At 40.0% G+C, this 16,566-nt stretch overlaps 1 protein-coding gene across 1 annotated transcript in view; it reads right to left on the reverse strand.

Annotated features, from left to right (window-relative positions):
- myo15b (myosin XVB) overlaps positions 1-16,566 on the reverse strand; it is a 59,897-nt gene that overhangs the window by 30,156 nt on the left and 13,175 nt on the right. Inside the window, exons 12-30 of the mRNA XM_055004348.1 lie at positions 16,385-16,498; positions 16,237-16,295; positions 15,030-15,153; positions 14,833-14,928; positions 13,907-14,038; positions 13,401-13,526; positions 13,243-13,320; positions 12,081-12,229; positions 11,756-11,801; positions 9,584-9,708; positions 7,977-8,091; positions 7,703-7,878; positions 7,055-7,148; positions 3,141-3,152; positions 2,971-3,033; positions 2,795-2,852; positions 2,535-2,659; positions 1,306-1,401; positions 999-1,231 (exon numbers count right to left, since the gene is read on the reverse strand). Coding sequence (XP_054860323.1) covers positions 999-1,231; positions 1,306-1,401; positions 2,535-2,659; positions 2,795-2,852; positions 2,971-3,033; positions 3,141-3,152; positions 7,055-7,148; positions 7,703-7,878; positions 7,977-8,091; positions 9,584-9,708; positions 11,756-11,801; positions 12,081-12,229; positions 13,243-13,320; positions 13,401-13,526; positions 13,907-14,038; positions 14,833-14,928; positions 15,030-15,153; positions 16,237-16,295; positions 16,385-16,498 — 2,021 coding nt within the window. The remainder of the gene's footprint in view (positions 1-998; positions 1,232-1,305; positions 1,402-2,534; positions 2,660-2,794; positions 2,853-2,970; positions 3,034-3,140; positions 3,153-7,054; positions 7,149-7,702; positions 7,879-7,976; positions 8,092-9,583; positions 9,709-11,755; positions 11,802-12,080; positions 12,230-13,242; positions 13,321-13,400; positions 13,527-13,906; positions 14,039-14,832; positions 14,929-15,029; positions 15,154-16,236; positions 16,296-16,384; positions 16,499-16,566) is intronic.

Consider the following 16,566-nt stretch of genomic DNA (forward strand, 5'->3'; position numbering starts at 1 on the left):
ATATTACTGGCAACCTATCAATATCAAACATGTACTCTCCTTCAAGCTCTGTTTTGGTCGCCACCAAATGCTGCTGGTTGCTACGCTATTCTTACTATCTAATTTTGTCTGCTGTTTGGTGCCAGACAGGCATACATTTGGTTTCTCAGAGATTTTTTTGTGAAGCAATAAGCTGAAAGACATTAAATGCTCCAGAGTTGTTGAAATGGCAAAGTGTCATTTTAATTTTGTTCGAACTGCAGAGTATGAAATGATTTTTAAATAAATCCCACAAGATTTTTAAATATGACTGGAAATTTTTTAATTTCCATCTTCACACAACCACCTAAGTAAACTGCATTTTGTTCTGGTGTTGTCTAATTTAATATTGGGTGAAAGAATGCATAATTTTTTTTTTTTTTTTTTTTTGCAACAGCTAACACTACAGAACTTTTGGATTATGCAGTGGAGCGGACCTCCTAGTTTGTTTTTCTTTTTCAGTGTATTAGCTACTTTAACAACAGTGCACGCCTCCCAGTATGTAAATGTTTGACTGTCATTATTTTTAATCAACACCATTGCTGTATTCTGGACTTACTACTAAACAAAAATGATTGTGATTGGTTAAGAGAAATACAAACAAGCCAACATCCATCAATCTTTTGGCCTATAACAGAATAATAATGAGGCTCAGCAATACCACCATCCACAGTATCGTGTCAACACTGTGAAGACTTATGAACGCAAATTCAGGGCCACATTTGAGCAGAAATACTCCATTGTAAGGATGGTTTTCCACTCATGAATACTGCTCTGTGAGCTTGTGGCACATGCACATGCCTGGATTTCATGTGTGTGTGTTTTTTGTTTTTTTTTAGATTAGTTAAACGCTATAAAAACAGATACAACAAAAGATCTCAAAAAGAAACCAAAGTTATGTTACGGGCTACAGTATATGTACAGCTGGACTTCATTAACCCTTGATAGCAGTAGAAGGCTAACCAAAGCATAGCACCTACTTTAGCAGGGGTTTGTCCAGTGTTGGTGAGGGTGTGAAGGCACTAAGACAGCAGGCCAGCAGCAGCCAGCCTCTCAAGCTGTCCTGCTCCTGCAGGCCCCATGTGTGGTAAGCCAACTGAACCAGGATCTCATCCCTCAAGGCTGGTCGGTTCTGGCCCTTCTCTACTATGTAGTTGCCCAACATCTGCTCCTGCCAGCCGCTAAGATCTGACTCACCTATAAACCGCAAGATCTGTGGAGATTGACAGTTTGAAAACCAAGGAAAATAAATGAAGAGATATATGATCTCTAATCATTCACATATACCAGTTTGTCAATGTCCAAGGCAGTTCTGGCATCTTCAGGCTCCAGAGGGGTGAGGGGTCTCTGGAGAGGGTATCCCTTAGGCTGGCACCATGTATCCTGAGGGAGACACAATATGAAGGAACCCAGAGAAGAAGAGGAAACAAAATCCATCTTGTTATCCATTAAATGTGATTGCCGCATTTCTTTGTATGACAAATATTGCAAAGTAGAATTTTAAAGTCATTTAAATCTAGCATTGAGCCTGACATTCAGGTGCTGATCAAGCAAAAACATGTTTGTACAAGTTCACTCAATACAAATCTTCCGTTTCTTGAAATCATTGCTATTTTCTTAATGTCTGTCAAGTCATTTATGTTTCATATAATAAAAAATATTGGCAGTGATTGAAGTACTATTTTAGATTTAACATGCTGAGCTGCTAATAATAGTTACAGTTGTGTTGGAAAGTATTCAGACCCCTTCACTTTTTAAATATCTAAATTCTGCAGATAATATTTTCAATGAATAAATCTCAGTCAACCTGATTTTCCCTTGTTTGGACTGTGTGAATTGCAATGCCATAATTCATGCAGACCGTCTTCCACATGGCCATGCAAGTAGACAAACAAAGGCTTGTGTAAAAAGTCATGTTGGTCCACATGTTGTCTACCTGTTGATATGTCCTTGTAGGTTTTGCTATGTGGGTAAGACAAAAACAGTTCATGGAAATTGAGTCTCTTAAGCTATTGGTGAACCTTTGGTGGAGGCAGGTGACAGAGTGGGGAAACTTCTCTAAAGAGAGGCCTATTACACGAGGCCATTCTCCATTTCTGGAACTCGGATTGTTTCAGGGCAGTCCGGACCTTTATGCATGCTCTGACTGCAGGAAAAAGTCCTGTAGAACATTTTTTGAAGACTGTATTGAAGAGAGAAATAAGTAGCTACTCCATCTCAAGTACTTCTGAACAGCCAGAAAAAAACTGCTGTGCAAGTCTCAAAGCTGATTGGTTGAATGTGGAGATGGCAACAAGATCATTTTTCTGCCCTCTTGATGTTCTTGTCCATCTCCACTCAAATATCATCATCAACAAGGTAAAACTCCACTAACATAACAAAACTCCATGATGTGATGGTGTATATCAGCTGTTTGTTAATCACCAGACCTGGTTACTGATTGATAAGGATCACACCTCATTACTCATTTCAGTGAAACATGATAGCATGTCTGAGCACACTCCAAGTTCCCTCACCCTTAACTTGGAGTTGGCATAGCGAGAGAATGGGTATCTGTCTACATCCTGAGGCAGAGAAAGCTTGTGTTCTGCCTTCACTTGGGGAGGAGCAACTTCTATGATTGCCGGTGCGTGCTGCTGCCCTGGTGGTCAGAGACAGAATCACAGTCATAAATTTAACCACATTTAGGATCCTACAAATTGACACCACTGTTTAATGTATTTGTGCTGATTGCAGCCTTATCAGGTCTTGAAGTTTAGCTTTTAGTGAAACTCACCTGCTGCACTGCGGAGCCTAGCAGACAACTCAGCAGGGATCTCCAGCAGCCCCACATCCTAACAGGAAAATGAAACAGCAGCATGGTTATCACAGTGAGTGACGAATAACAGAGAAAAGCAGAAGGATGATTTTTTCCCGTGATACACAATTTGACAGGCCATTTTGTTGCCTCACCATCCCTGAGGACACAGGTTTTGCCTTTGTCACTGTTTTTGCTTTGTTCTTCTCTTGAAATTCCTGAAATAAACACAACCAGATACTATCAGTTAGTCCATCACTGTGAACAGAATGGTTCCATCTTGTAACCTTCAAGTCACATTAGTCCACGATTAAGCTTCATTCACCTGCGTGGTCCTGATTCACTGTACGATTCCTCAGGTGAGTTGTCCATGTACAACACTTAACACTCCCTCATCTGTCCCTGAACAGTGGGTTCAATCAGATCTATTCTTAGACACACGTCTTGTTATATTCTTGTGCAACACCCACAGTCCCGTTGCTCCGCCTCGCTCCACAGGCCACACAGTTCCAAGAGTCCAGAAAGATTTTTTTTTTTTTATCAGGAGGTTTACGGCTTACAGAGGAGTCACCTCAACACAGCAGGGCAACGTCACTCAGATATGACAGAGATAATCCTTATCTCTGCATTTTTTACATTTACATTACTGCTGTTGATCTTCATGGATACAGGTATCAGATGATGGCCTAATAAAAAACTAATGCCTGTTATTCATAACAGATTACATTTTTCATATTGTGGAGGTGCACAAGAGTTTATGTGGAAAATATTCTCAAATATCACAGTATTTGATAACCAGAGTAAAATCGAAAAGAAAATCAAAAGAATGGGTTGCTACAAACAGACAGACAGCCCAGCACTCCTCCACCACAGATGATTTACAGTATGGGAACTTTCCACGCGAAACAAGTCTGTCACAAACCAGAGCAAACAACACACCCTCACTGGCTTAATATACACCATAAGTGTGTGTGTGTGTGTGTGTGTGTGTATGTATATATATATATATATATATATATGCAATATCACTGAAATGTTAAAAGAAACTTGCATTGAGCCCCTGTTTCTAACTAGGCCCTTAACACTTAGCAATGAAATGTAGCTAGCTAGGTAGAAAGCTAATCATTTCTATCTGGAAAGTATACGGCAACAGTCCAAGCTGTATGTGGCATCTCAATACCACATCTCCATCCTCAGACCACTACTGCACAGACTCTGGTTGCAAATGACATCACCAGTACAGAATGGCAGCGCCCCTTTCTGCCATATGTTGCCTTCACCTTTGTACAGTGGATGAAGGTAGTGGTAAGCTGTCCCTCACTAGAAACAGTCTATGATAAGTGCAACCTGACACTGTTTTTAGAGGAATACCATGCGTCACTCACTCAGTGAAGAGGCTGCTTAGTACTGGTATAATTAAAATTGTGGTCCTACCGTTGTGTTTAATTTCTGTAGCATGAAATTTGGTAGAACTACAGTTGAGAATGTGTAGAACAGGTTCAAAAACAGCAGTGTCACTGACTCATTGTTATAGGTCTGTTGTTTACGTCTCTTATTTGATTTAGTGGAAGTAAAAATTTCATTTTTAACAAAAAATATTACTCTGGCCTGGATGTTTGTGATGCAGACTAACTGTATTTTGGCCTCAAAGTTGTGGAGCTGTTACTGGCTGCAAACACTGGGGTGTTTTTTTCTGGTAAAAATGAAAGAAGACAACCTTGGGCTTAAGAGATGAAATCAATAGTCTAATGCTCTAATGGCATACTGCACTAAAACTATGACAGATTGACTGTAGTCTATTATCTGTAATATATGATAAATGTATTTATCCTCTCTGAATGACACATGGCACCATCAGTCACACATTTATTTTGTTAACAGGATAAACATCCGTTAAGCTAAATCAAACCAATACGCCAAAATCTCCCGCTTTTTAAAAAAAGTGTCTGTAAAACATCAACGCTGATCAAACATCTAGACCAGTTACTATGCTTGCATGAAGGATCTCTGGCTAGAATACTGTACTTTCCAAAAAAGTGATTGCATCATTCCAGCTCCTGGAATATACTACACTACTAAGTTGTCACTACTAAGCATTAAAAGGCAGTGGAACTAGATGTTAATATTTCATGAAATGCTGCTCCAATGACTGGAAAAATGAACAGAAATGATGTCCGAGTGGATTATTTTCTTCTTATTTAAGATGTGTACCTGTCTGTATTATGCCACCACGCAAAAACAACTATGGTACTGTGGTTTCCATCTATAGGAAACCTTCTAAGAAATCACATTTACATAGCTGGTCCTTCCTAGGAAATGATTAGAAAAATAAAGTGTTGCCTTAGAATCTAAAGCTAAAAATGAAAATGGAAGAGGTTATAATGTAGTATGAGAGGTGGATGTCACTGAATAGCTCTAATCCAAATCTTATTTTCAGTAAACACTTGTCAGCCTCTGACCCTGACAGCTCTACTGTTCATAGCTCATCTCATAAAACAATAACATTTAATAACCTTACTGTGCTACTACAAAAGTGAAGTCACAAACAAAGAAGAAACACATCAGCCTATGTTAAGGTAAGAGAAAGAAAAAAGAGCCACAAGGAGAATCAGCTTCACTATTTTGAAACTTGATACAGCTACTTCCCTGGATCATGATCCTTATTTTCTAGGTGTAAACCATGTTCCAAGTAAAATAAATTAAAATGCTGAATACATTTTCCCATTGTATCTGATTCAGAGTGTAAAAAACAGAAAAACAGCCAAGAGCTGCCTACCTGTTAGAGCTGTGGAGCTGGAAGTCTGAGAGGCAGGTTACAAAAGGCGGAAGGAGAGATGCAGTGTTGCTTCGAATTTCACTGACGGGTTGAAGTCCAAGACCAGAGTGTAGAGGGTGTAAGCAGGGTGTGTGTGTGTGTGTGTGTGTGTCTGTATGTGTGTGTGTACATGATTAATTAAAGATAAGAAAGCTTGTTAAAGGAAAAAGATGGCATTTTATGGAGGAAGTTGTTGCCAGTGCTAAAACATTAATAGAACACACCCAGGAGATTATATAAGGGCTGTGTACTGTAAGTCATGAAATTACTTCTATAGCTTTCATTTTTCTCTGTGTTGGTCTACAGAATCCAAATAATTCTTGTCAAAGCATAAGTGTTTGCAAAGGGTGGAAAAGACACATATTACAGGAATGGCATCACGGAATTCTATCAACTTATTTACAGGAATTAACTAAATTTGACATGCTCTGTGCCACTGGAAACTGAAATTGCTTGAATCTGAGTTGGAATTATTCAACCTGAAAAATGAACTTGTGTAATAAAAAAAATGAATCACGTAATTTAAATTTATATTGTGTAACTTGAATAATTGCAATATGAATTATAATGCAAATCATTTGAATTTGAAATCGAATTGAATACATTAAAATTGAATTCAACCGCCCTGGAATTGTATGCGAGTTCAAATTTAGTTTCTAGTGGCACAAATGTTTGTCCATACCACCATAACATGCACATTGGTAAGGTTACTGGTATTTAACTGGCTGAGTGTTATATTAAAATGCAGGTTTCATATCAATATTCTCAATACTCACTGGATGTTATGTATTTCTTTTTTAATGTACTGCAAAGTGGCTTCTATTACATAATAATATAATAATAATAAAGGACACAGCTACAACAAACATTAAAAGACTTAACTTAAAAGGTTATATCACACATTTTTGGCTGCATAGAATGCAGAGAAATTGTTGACAGTGAGGGTGTCACTTTACTGACCTTTTAAATATTTGGTCCTTTTTTTTTTATGAAAAAGTATTTGACTACTGCTGTTTTAAATGTTACTCAATGAATGTTCTGAGAAGCATGGATGGATTTCTATTTTTCTCCATCACAAATAAAACCAAAACTATGCAGAGAGGTAGAGAGGTGCTTAGGACATTATGTTTTTCTAATCTTGCTGAGCCTACCCTAACCTAACTAACCCTAACAGAGAGAAAATGAAATGAAAAAGAAAACAGACCAGGAGAATTGCACCTTGACCCAAAACATGCATGTCAGAGTGGAAACACTGAGATGTCACAGACATTACAGCTCATCTGCTGTTGTGGTAAATTGCTGGGGTTGCACAAGATACAGTTTAAACAAGAATTTATGGCGCAATAAAGTGAGAAAACATGAGGTTGCCAAGAAACTCAGTGGACTCTGTGGGCATCGCTGTCTCTAGCCTGTCTCATGTCTACCTTCCTCCAATGGCGTCTCTTGATGGTGTTCCTGGTTATCAACATCACCGCCCAGAACTGAGTGAAGGACTGCTTCAGACGCTTGTAGTACTTCCTAGAGGAAGGAAGAGGGCAGCAACACACAAACACTCAGTATTCCACTACATAACTCACGCATGGGTCATCTGACATTTGCAGGTAACAATCATTTGTGAAAGATGCCACTGCTACCATTTGTAATCTACTTAGAAGCTATGAGTGCAAATTCATTTTTTGAATTGGACCTATTGAAAAAAACTCCTAGAAACTTGAAAGTTTCAAATCTGTCTCACCACACTCAACAGCACCTATGGGTGCAGGTGGTTGTAATCAGAAGTGTACTCTAAGTGACCTGAAACTACACCCAGGAATAATGTCACTATATACTGACAAAAGCTAGCCTCCTCTTTAATAGCACTGCAGCAGGGTGAGAATCTCTGCAGCTTGTAGCTCATCATTTATATATAATATTCAAGTACTGTGTAATATGGCTGTATATCCAGTTTTATTTACTGTAGCTTCATTGTATGATCTGATCTAGAGATCCATTAGAGATCCTCCCTGTTCCCTATAGAGGACAGTATCAGAAGTCATAAGATACAAAGTGTGTTTCACCTCCCCTCTGTGTACCTGGCCTGGTGTCCTCGGATGTGGCTCTGAATGACGATGGCTTTCTGTTTGAAGAACTTAAAGTTCCTCCTGCAGAGGAAGCCCCTGATGTTCCTCTGGATTGTGATGGCAGCCCAGGTCTGAGTGCTGCTCCATTTCTCCTCCAGCTGCTGGTACAGAGGCTCTTTGAGGAACACCTAACACACATGCACACAAATAAATATGGTGACATACATATAAGAAAGCAAATTTACTTTTCTGAAGTAAATGGAGACAAGAATGGTCAGTTTGGCACCTTGGTGAGTCCAAGCTGGTACTGTCCCTCCTCTGTACCAACAACGTCCAGGACAGCCACCGTCAGCTCTCTGTCTGATGCCTCAGTCGGCCGCTGGGTCAGCAGAACCCCATACCTGAGACAGCAACACAGGAGGCCTTCAAGACCACATACTCACATTATGCAAATAACGCAAAGGATTTCTTGGTCCAACTCCTTAATATCACATTTAGGCAATTTGGAGATCAGATGTTGAATAAGTGCAGCATTAGCTTGGGAAACATGGGGTTCAGGAGTGAAGATTAAAAAAAGAAGCAAAACCAAATCCATTTTAGCTTGCCACCAAGTGACTCAGAACAGATTTTTTTTCCATGAAAGTATGATCAAATCTGATTTTATCATATCAGATCTTGGCTATTTACATATATGTTTCTAGATCTGATTAACATCCAGTTTGATGGTAACATGACTGTTTTTAAAATGGTTGCTTTTTTTTTTAACATCTTACTTCCCTGTACATGCATATAACTTCTGTCAGTGTACAGTGTCGCTACCTCATAGCTTGCTACAGTTTATGGGGTCAGTGGAAATACTAGGTAGTATTTCATTCAGTAAAATATTTATAGAGAATCTTACTGTACTGTACAGAATTTACAGTAACTTGCAGAGGAGTACCAGTACATTGTTGTAAAATATTCCATCACGAGTAATAGATCTGGATTCAAAATCCTACTTAAGTAAAAGCACACACATACTCTACAAAGGATCACAAGCTAAATTTTAAGTTTTTTTTTTAGCCTTTATTATAGTTGTAAGCACTGAGAGACAGGAAATGTGGGGAGAAGATAGTAGGGGAAGGACATGCAGCAAATGGCCGTAGGTCGAACTCCTATAGCTGAAGCTGTTGCTTCAGGAGCTATAGCCCCTGGCTATGTGTCACCAGCTCAACCAGTTGAGCTATAGGGCACCACAGATCACAAGCTAAATTTGAGGATTATGAAGATCTGAAGATTATGCACCCTTTTCAGCCTGTATTTGTCATTAAAACACAGCCCAACACCATCTTTCAAAGATTGCAGAGCATGGCAAATTGAGCAGAGAGGTTGTCTGGTAACACTATAAATAAAATGGATGCAACATTTGTTATGCTTCAATTCTGATGCATCAAACTGGGTAGAGTTGCAGGTGAGAATATTCAGACCTTCTCTGGCCTGGTGATGGAAAGACAGAGACTTATTTTAATTAAAACATTCTCCCAAATGTCTCTGATCCATCAAGTGAAAGGGTGTTCATTCTGGCTTTTCAATTGTGGAGTTGTTACTGAATGAATTTGGGAATGTTTTTGATTTGAGGTGGAAATTTCAAAAAAGTAATTTAGGACTTAAGGGGTTAATGAGATGAAAGAAGTACAAGAATGTGTAGACAGACAATCAACAGCTGGATTAGGACTGAGCCTAAATCTTAAAATTTGCTACATCAGACCAAGTCTTGGCATCAGTTTAACCCTTATAAAAGATCAGCAGGTTGGAGGTAAAGTGAGAAGCATAAAAATAAATGACTGTTTTTTAGCTGTGATCCCAGCACTGTGGGGGTAATGCAGGCAGGGATGCTGTGTATGTTTGCAGCACCTCTCAATGAAGTAGGAGTAGTGAATCCGTATGGGGAAACCCACTTTCCGGATGTGGATGGTCTCCAGCATCCCTGCATGCCTCAGCTGGGCCGACACATAGTCTACATCAAAGATGGCAGGAAGCTGAGAAAGGGCATGTGAAATGCAACACATGGTCATACATTGCCCTGCAAATGAAAATTTTCATGATGCTACGAGGCACTTCCACCAACACAGAACTGGTTCTGTGGTTTGCAAACTGAAATTTGAATCAATCTGCATTCGTACACCAAAAGTTGTTAACTACAAAACAGTGGGACCTGAAGCACAAACTGTGAGTGTCACAAGCTGCTGCATCGTATTTAAAAAGCATAAAGCAGCTGAAAAGGTTTGCATTAAAGACATTTCACGTCATTTGCCTTGCACATGTTTGTTGTCTGTCAGTTTCATATCTATAATTCACTCAATTGAATTTAGGCAAATAAAATGCTAAAATCTTGCAACATAACAGTACAAGGTTCGTCATCTAGCTCGGTTTTTCCTGTCCTACACTACAAGTCAAATGTTTGGACACACCTTCTCATTTAATGTTTTTTCTTTATTTTCATGACTATTTACATTGTAGATTCTCACTGAAGGCATCAAAACTATGAATGAGCACATATGGAATTATGTATTTAACAAAAAAGTGTGAAATACGTCAAAACGTTTTATATTTTAGAGTCTTCAAAATATCCACCCTTTGCTTTGACTACTGCTTTGCACACTCGGCATTTTCTCGATGAGCTTCATGAGGTAGTCACCTGAAATGGTTTTCCAACAGTCTTTTTTTAAGTTAATTTTTTGGCTTTATTCAATAGGAAAGTAGAAAGACACACAGAAGAATGAGGGGAGGACCTACAGCAAAGGGTCACAAGCTGGAATTGAACCTTGGCCACTGCGTAGGGGACTATAGCCCCTGTTCATGGGCTCAACCTGTTGAGCTATCTGGGCACCTGTTGTCCAACACTCTTGAAGGAGTTCCTGTGCTGACTGCTGAGCACTTGGCCCTTTTGCCTTCATTCTGTGGTCTATCTCACCCTAAACCATCTGGATTGGGTTTAGTACAGGCGACTGTGGAGGCCAGGTCATCTGACGCAGCACACGGGGGGGGCTGGAGTCTATCCCAGCTGACTCGGGTGAAGGCAGGGGACACCTGGACAGGTCACCAGTCTGTCGCAGGGCTACATATACAGACAAACAATCACACTCGCATTCACACCTACGGGCAATTTAGAATAATCAATTAATCTCAGCATATTTTCTCCATGCAGAAAGATCCCGGGAAAGCCGGGACGCGAACCAGGGATCTTCTCGCTGCAAGGCGAAAGAGCGAACCCTATATCACTGTGCAGGCCACAAGTGGGAACCAAAGATCTCAGATTTGAACTCATCAGACCAAAGCACAGATTTCCAGTGGTCTGATGTCAATTCCTTGTGTTTCTTGGGCCAAACAAATCTCTTCTACTTGTTGCTTTTCCTTAGTAGTGGTTCCTTAGCAGCTATTTGACCATAAAGGCCTGATTGGTGCAGTCTCCTCTGAACAGTTGATGTAGAGATGTGTCTGCTATTAGAAGTGTGTGTGGCATTTAACTTGGCTCTAATCTGAGATGCTGTTAACTTTCCCCTTCTAAGGCTGGTGACTCGGATGAACTTATCCTCAGCAGCAGAGGTGTCTCTTGGTCTTCCTTTCCTGGGGCAGTACCCATGTGAGCCAGTTTGGTCGTAGCGTTCGATGGTTTTTGTGACTGCACTTGGGGATACATTCAATGTTTTTGCAATTTTTCGGACTGATTGACCTTCAGTTCTAAAAGTAATGATGGACTGTCATTTCTCTTTACTTAGCTGATTGGTTCTTGCCATAAAATGGATTCTAATAGTTGTCAAATTGGGCTGTCAACTGTGTACCAACCTGACTTCTGCCCAACACAGCTGATGGTCCCAACCCCATTATGAACGCAAGATATTCCACAAATTAACCTTGACAAGTTACACCTGTGAAGTGAAAACCATTTCAGGTGACTACCTCATGAAGCTCATCCAGAGAATGCCAAGATTGTGCAAAGCAGTAATCAGAATGGACCATTTCTGTCAGAATATATTTTGTAGTGGAAAAGAAATGTCAGTGTCAGTTTATAGTTACTGGTGTTACCTTCACATAGTTTGGCTTCAGACAACGGATGAAGGTGGTTTTGCATCTGGGATTTCAAAGAGAAGAACAGACAAAGATCAGGGAAGAGGTTTTGACCAGCTAATGAATCAAGCAGCTGTGTAAAATCCTAGATTTGAGCTAGTTATCTTGCAGGGAATTGCAGATTCCCTGCACATAGAAATAGTACTGACACCTTTCTTTTGTGTGGGCACCAGCTTCTACAGTTTGTTAAACAAGTTGCTCATTAGGCAAAACTGTAGACTGTATCATACAGATGCAGCCCTAAAGTCATTTTCAACATCTTAGCTGCTCAGTGAGTTGGTACCTCTCCAGACGAGTGGTGAGTTCAGTCAGAGACTGCAGGAAGTGTGAAGCAGCAGTAGAAGGCTGCTGGCGGAGGCCTTTCCCCCTCCAACCCAGCTCCCTCTGCTGGATGTAATTGTCCTGAACCTTCTGGAACAGCTCTGACACCATCTAACAAATAGAGAAACAAGCTCATTCAAACCACAATAAGAATGTGAAATATCCAGGAATTGAAAACATGAACTTCTGAACACTTTTATCTTACTTATGGGTCATTCCATCTCCAATTATCACTTTTCCATCTCCAATTATCACTTTTTTTTTAACAATAAAAGATCTGATGTACTCAGCTATGTTATTTATCAGTTATGAAATCCATTAATTTTTTAAAAAAAAATTATCACCAAATATTTCACATTAGAAAGTATTGTCTAAGTTTCATTTTGTATTATTGTGACGTGCAACTACATGTGTTTCAAAAAATATTAAGTTGACTTCTGTATTATCAATTTTTTTTGTACTATGTGCTTACAAGGGTACTTTCATCCAGTTTCTTTATTTTTTTTTATATTTCAAATCTAATCTTGAAAAGAATTTGATACATCAAGTTACCATTTCACAGATACTATTTTAAATATCCACGGTTTATGACAACAAACTTAGTAAAGCAGAGATGGTTGAGCAGAAGGGCCCTGGTGATTTGAGAGGGAATGACCTTTCTGTATTAACTTTAATGTTTTAACTTTGTTCTACAGTGTAGAAAATAGCAAAAACTCTCAACTGTGTTTTACTGAGGATGAAATATTCCAACAGTCATACAGCCTGCAGGTCATATTAGAATTTTCAGAGTTGAGCTTTAATAACAGAAGATGAGCTAAGGAAATGTAGAAACAGTAGTGCTGCTGGGTTCATGTATACAGGTGCTGAATTTTTGGCACCTGCTATGCCCACGGTTTTCTGTGTGAACTGCAAATTTACTTTGAAGAGCTCTAACCTGTGTGAAAGATGCTCCAGATAAAGTCAAACTGAATGATATATACACCTTTGTGAACTGATTATGTCATGTAGTTAAAATCTCTTCATACTGTAGAAGCAGGTATTTTATTTCTTTGTAAATACTGTGCATATTTGAATGAAGGGACCATTATCAGCACTCTGTTTGGTTCTAAGGTAAATTGGCTAACCTTAATTCGACTCCTGGCAAAAAGCTCCACCACCTCTGTCCTGAATTGGTCGTGGTTCTTATTCAAGAAATTATGGACCTGTAAAGTAATGTGATATTCTTCTTGAATGAAATACAAATGCACATTTGTTGCATACAGCAGTGTATTGTGCCTAATACCTGATAGGTGACAGCTCCAGCATAGTGATAAATAGTGAAGACTGGCAGTGGATTCTTGGGCTTGGCATAGTAGGGGCTGTGTCCATGGTGGTAGTGGCACTTCTGGAGGAAGGTGTGGTCAGTGGCCTGTTAACCGCCCACACCCAAACACCCACGCCCAAACACACACACGCATGCACACACACACAAAATGCAGATTTAAACTCCATCACGCAAGGTTAGAAATGAAAATAAACGGAAGCATTGTGTCAAGATGTTTATTTATTATGTAACTAATAAATACAGGACATGACCTGTGCCTGTCAACATGTTTACAGAGGTATTTCAGACAATATATCACTTCGTGCGTGCTTGTATGCATGTGTGCATAGGTGCATGTGTGCGTACGTACGTGAGTGCGGTCATTGGTTCATTGTGATAGTTAAGATTAGAATATGAGCTGACAGAAGGCACTGTTTCCTCACAAAGACCAAAGCATTACCAAACTGTACGTTGCGTGTCTGTACCTGTGGGAGGCAGGTCTGGTCATCCAGTATGCGAAGGATGCCATGTGGCCTAGAGGAGATCAACTCCAGGCAGCAGTGGAAGTTCTTGAGTGGCAGTGGGTACCACTGAATGTGTTCTACACTGTACTCCTCCTGCAGGACACACAATCCATCATGCTGTAGACTGCATTCACTTCATGTGTGTGACGAAATCTACTGAACGTAGTCTGTGATTCGGTCAGAGGAACTAATCTCAGGTATCTAACAAGTTAGCACTCCCTGAATTTACTCTGAGGGATGCAGCTGATCCAGATTTGCTGTCACTGTTTGCTGTCATTTGACAGTGTTCTTCATTGTTGTAATAACATTAAAATTATTACAAGTGTACCTTGATAGGTAGGCTAAAGCGCTTAAATTCAAAGTAAGGTGGGTAAATTGAAAGTACATCTTCTTTCCATATCAAAAACAAGTAATCTAAAAATTATCAACAATTATTGATATCCCTAAGATAAAAAACATTTTATTGTAATAAAGTTTTAATCAATATTGTCCAGCCCAATTTTTGTTTACATTTTTGCTAATAAACAAATGAGGTACAACATGTTAACAAGTGCATTTTAGGGATGATGGTAGGTGTATCTTTGAACTTTACAGAGAAACTGAAAAAAACATTATTTCCCAAGACTGATGGGGAAAAACGGATTCAGGAAGAATTCATTCAGTCTGTTAGAGGAGTCTTCCCACTGAGATAACAATCTAAAAAGACAAAGGAAGTGTCATGCTGGGATTTTTCACAATCTGGAAACCCAAAATTTGCTGTCATTGACAGCTTGCAGCTGATCAATAGGACATTAATAAATCATTCACTAAAATAATGAGTGACTTATCAAAAAGGGCTTCTCTGGGGGTCAGTGGATCACCATGGATCTAGTCCCCAACCTACTGACCTGCTCCTGAGAGATCACTGCTTTGTTGACAAAATGCTGCAGCTGCTCGTTGGCAAAGTTTATACACAGCTGCTCAAAGCTGTTCACTCCCAGGTCCTGCACAGAATCACAGGAGCAGTGAGAAGTCAAGTCATCACCACTGACACATATTCACTTATCAGGGAGTTGCCAGACCTCTTTCCATGCTGAATACCAACCTCAAACCCATAGATGTCGACTACGCCCACAGTGCTATCCATCTCTGAGGGACTCAGCCAGTCGTTGATCTGCTCCAACAACCAGTCAAACAGCACTGAGTACAAGGCTTTGGCAATGGCATCCCTGGAGAGCAGGAAGAGGACAAGAAGATCAGCTTGGAAGGAGTATGTGAAACCAGTTCGGGAAGTGCAGTTTGAGATTCATTGTATTATTGTATAATTTATTGTAAATATGGCAGGAATGCTTGAACAAAAACAACTATCAAGTGGAATTATGATAAATGTTGAACACTTGCAGGATCCATTAAATTGCTGGTTCCACAAATGCAATGAGACTCACATTTGTATCAAAAATTGTGTTGGTGCACAAATATTTGATTTAAAAAAAAAGGGCCTCTGCCTGTTTCTGTATTTTCAAAGCTGCTATGCTCTGGGTAGAATTAATTAAAGTAATAATCTTCTTAACACATGTTCCTGGGAAAACTTTGCAACAGACAGTAGATAGAATCTATAGAAGAACTTTAGATTCAGGAGAAAGATTCTGTCCTGATTGTGGACAGTGAACCAGCTCTACCTCTGACAGGGTATTAATGGGGTCACAAAAGGAGTGACTTTTTGCTATGAGTTCAAGTACCTTACAGTCTTGTTGCAGAGTAAAAATGGGATGGATGTTGTCAATGTGAAGTTGACAGATGCATCAATGTTGTCGCCGTAATGCAGACCCTGTTACAGACTTTCATGACAAATAGGAAGCTGAGCCTGGAGGCAAGCGGATATTTTCAGCCTCACCTATGATCGTAAATGTTGGATAGTGACTGAAAGAAGCATGTACACAATACAGGCGGTTGAAATGATTCCTCTAACTGGTGTGAGCCTGCTCGACAAGATGACGAGATAAACTATCTGGAAGGTGCCAGGGACAGGAAAAGTTGGTTCCAGCACTTGATTAAATTAGGTATTCTGGGAATATTCCACTAGAAGCATAGATTAGTGCAGACCCTGAACCCACTGGGCTGATTACATATCTCATTTAGCCTTGGGATCACCCCCAAAAATCTTGAGCATATGGCTTGAGAGAAGGACTATGGGCTACTTTCACCAGCCACCACAGGTACCAGGGCCGGGGAAGTGGCAGAAAATGGTGTTGTTTGTCAGCTGTGACTGCAGTTTATGACGACCGGCCCACATCAATTCTACACTGGCTCACCTTGATTCCGTGGCACTTTCCACAGACAGGGGGCAGTAGATCCTGTCATAGGTGGTCTCCTGTACACAAGGAAGCTAATCAATGCACACACATGCAGAAATATCACTGATAACTCAGAGGGCTGACTGGTGCATTAAGAGATACTCACTGTTACTCTGTGTGTGATGACAGTCTGCAAGGCTTCGGAGGAAATTTGCAGCATAGAGCCAACCCTCCTGGTCTCAGCTTCACTGAAGATACGAGCCACCTCAAAGGACTCGCTCTGAAACAGCACCAATTGACGTATGGTATCAGTGTCCAATAAATCTGACACATACTCTACCGCCTGTG

Source organism: Amphiprion ocellaris, chromosome 18 (assembly GCF_022539595.1).
Source record: "Amphiprion ocellaris isolate individual 3 ecotype Okinawa chromosome 18, ASM2253959v1, whole genome shotgun sequence".
Lineage (NCBI taxonomy): Eukaryota > Metazoa > Chordata > Actinopteri > Pomacentridae > Amphiprion > Amphiprion ocellaris.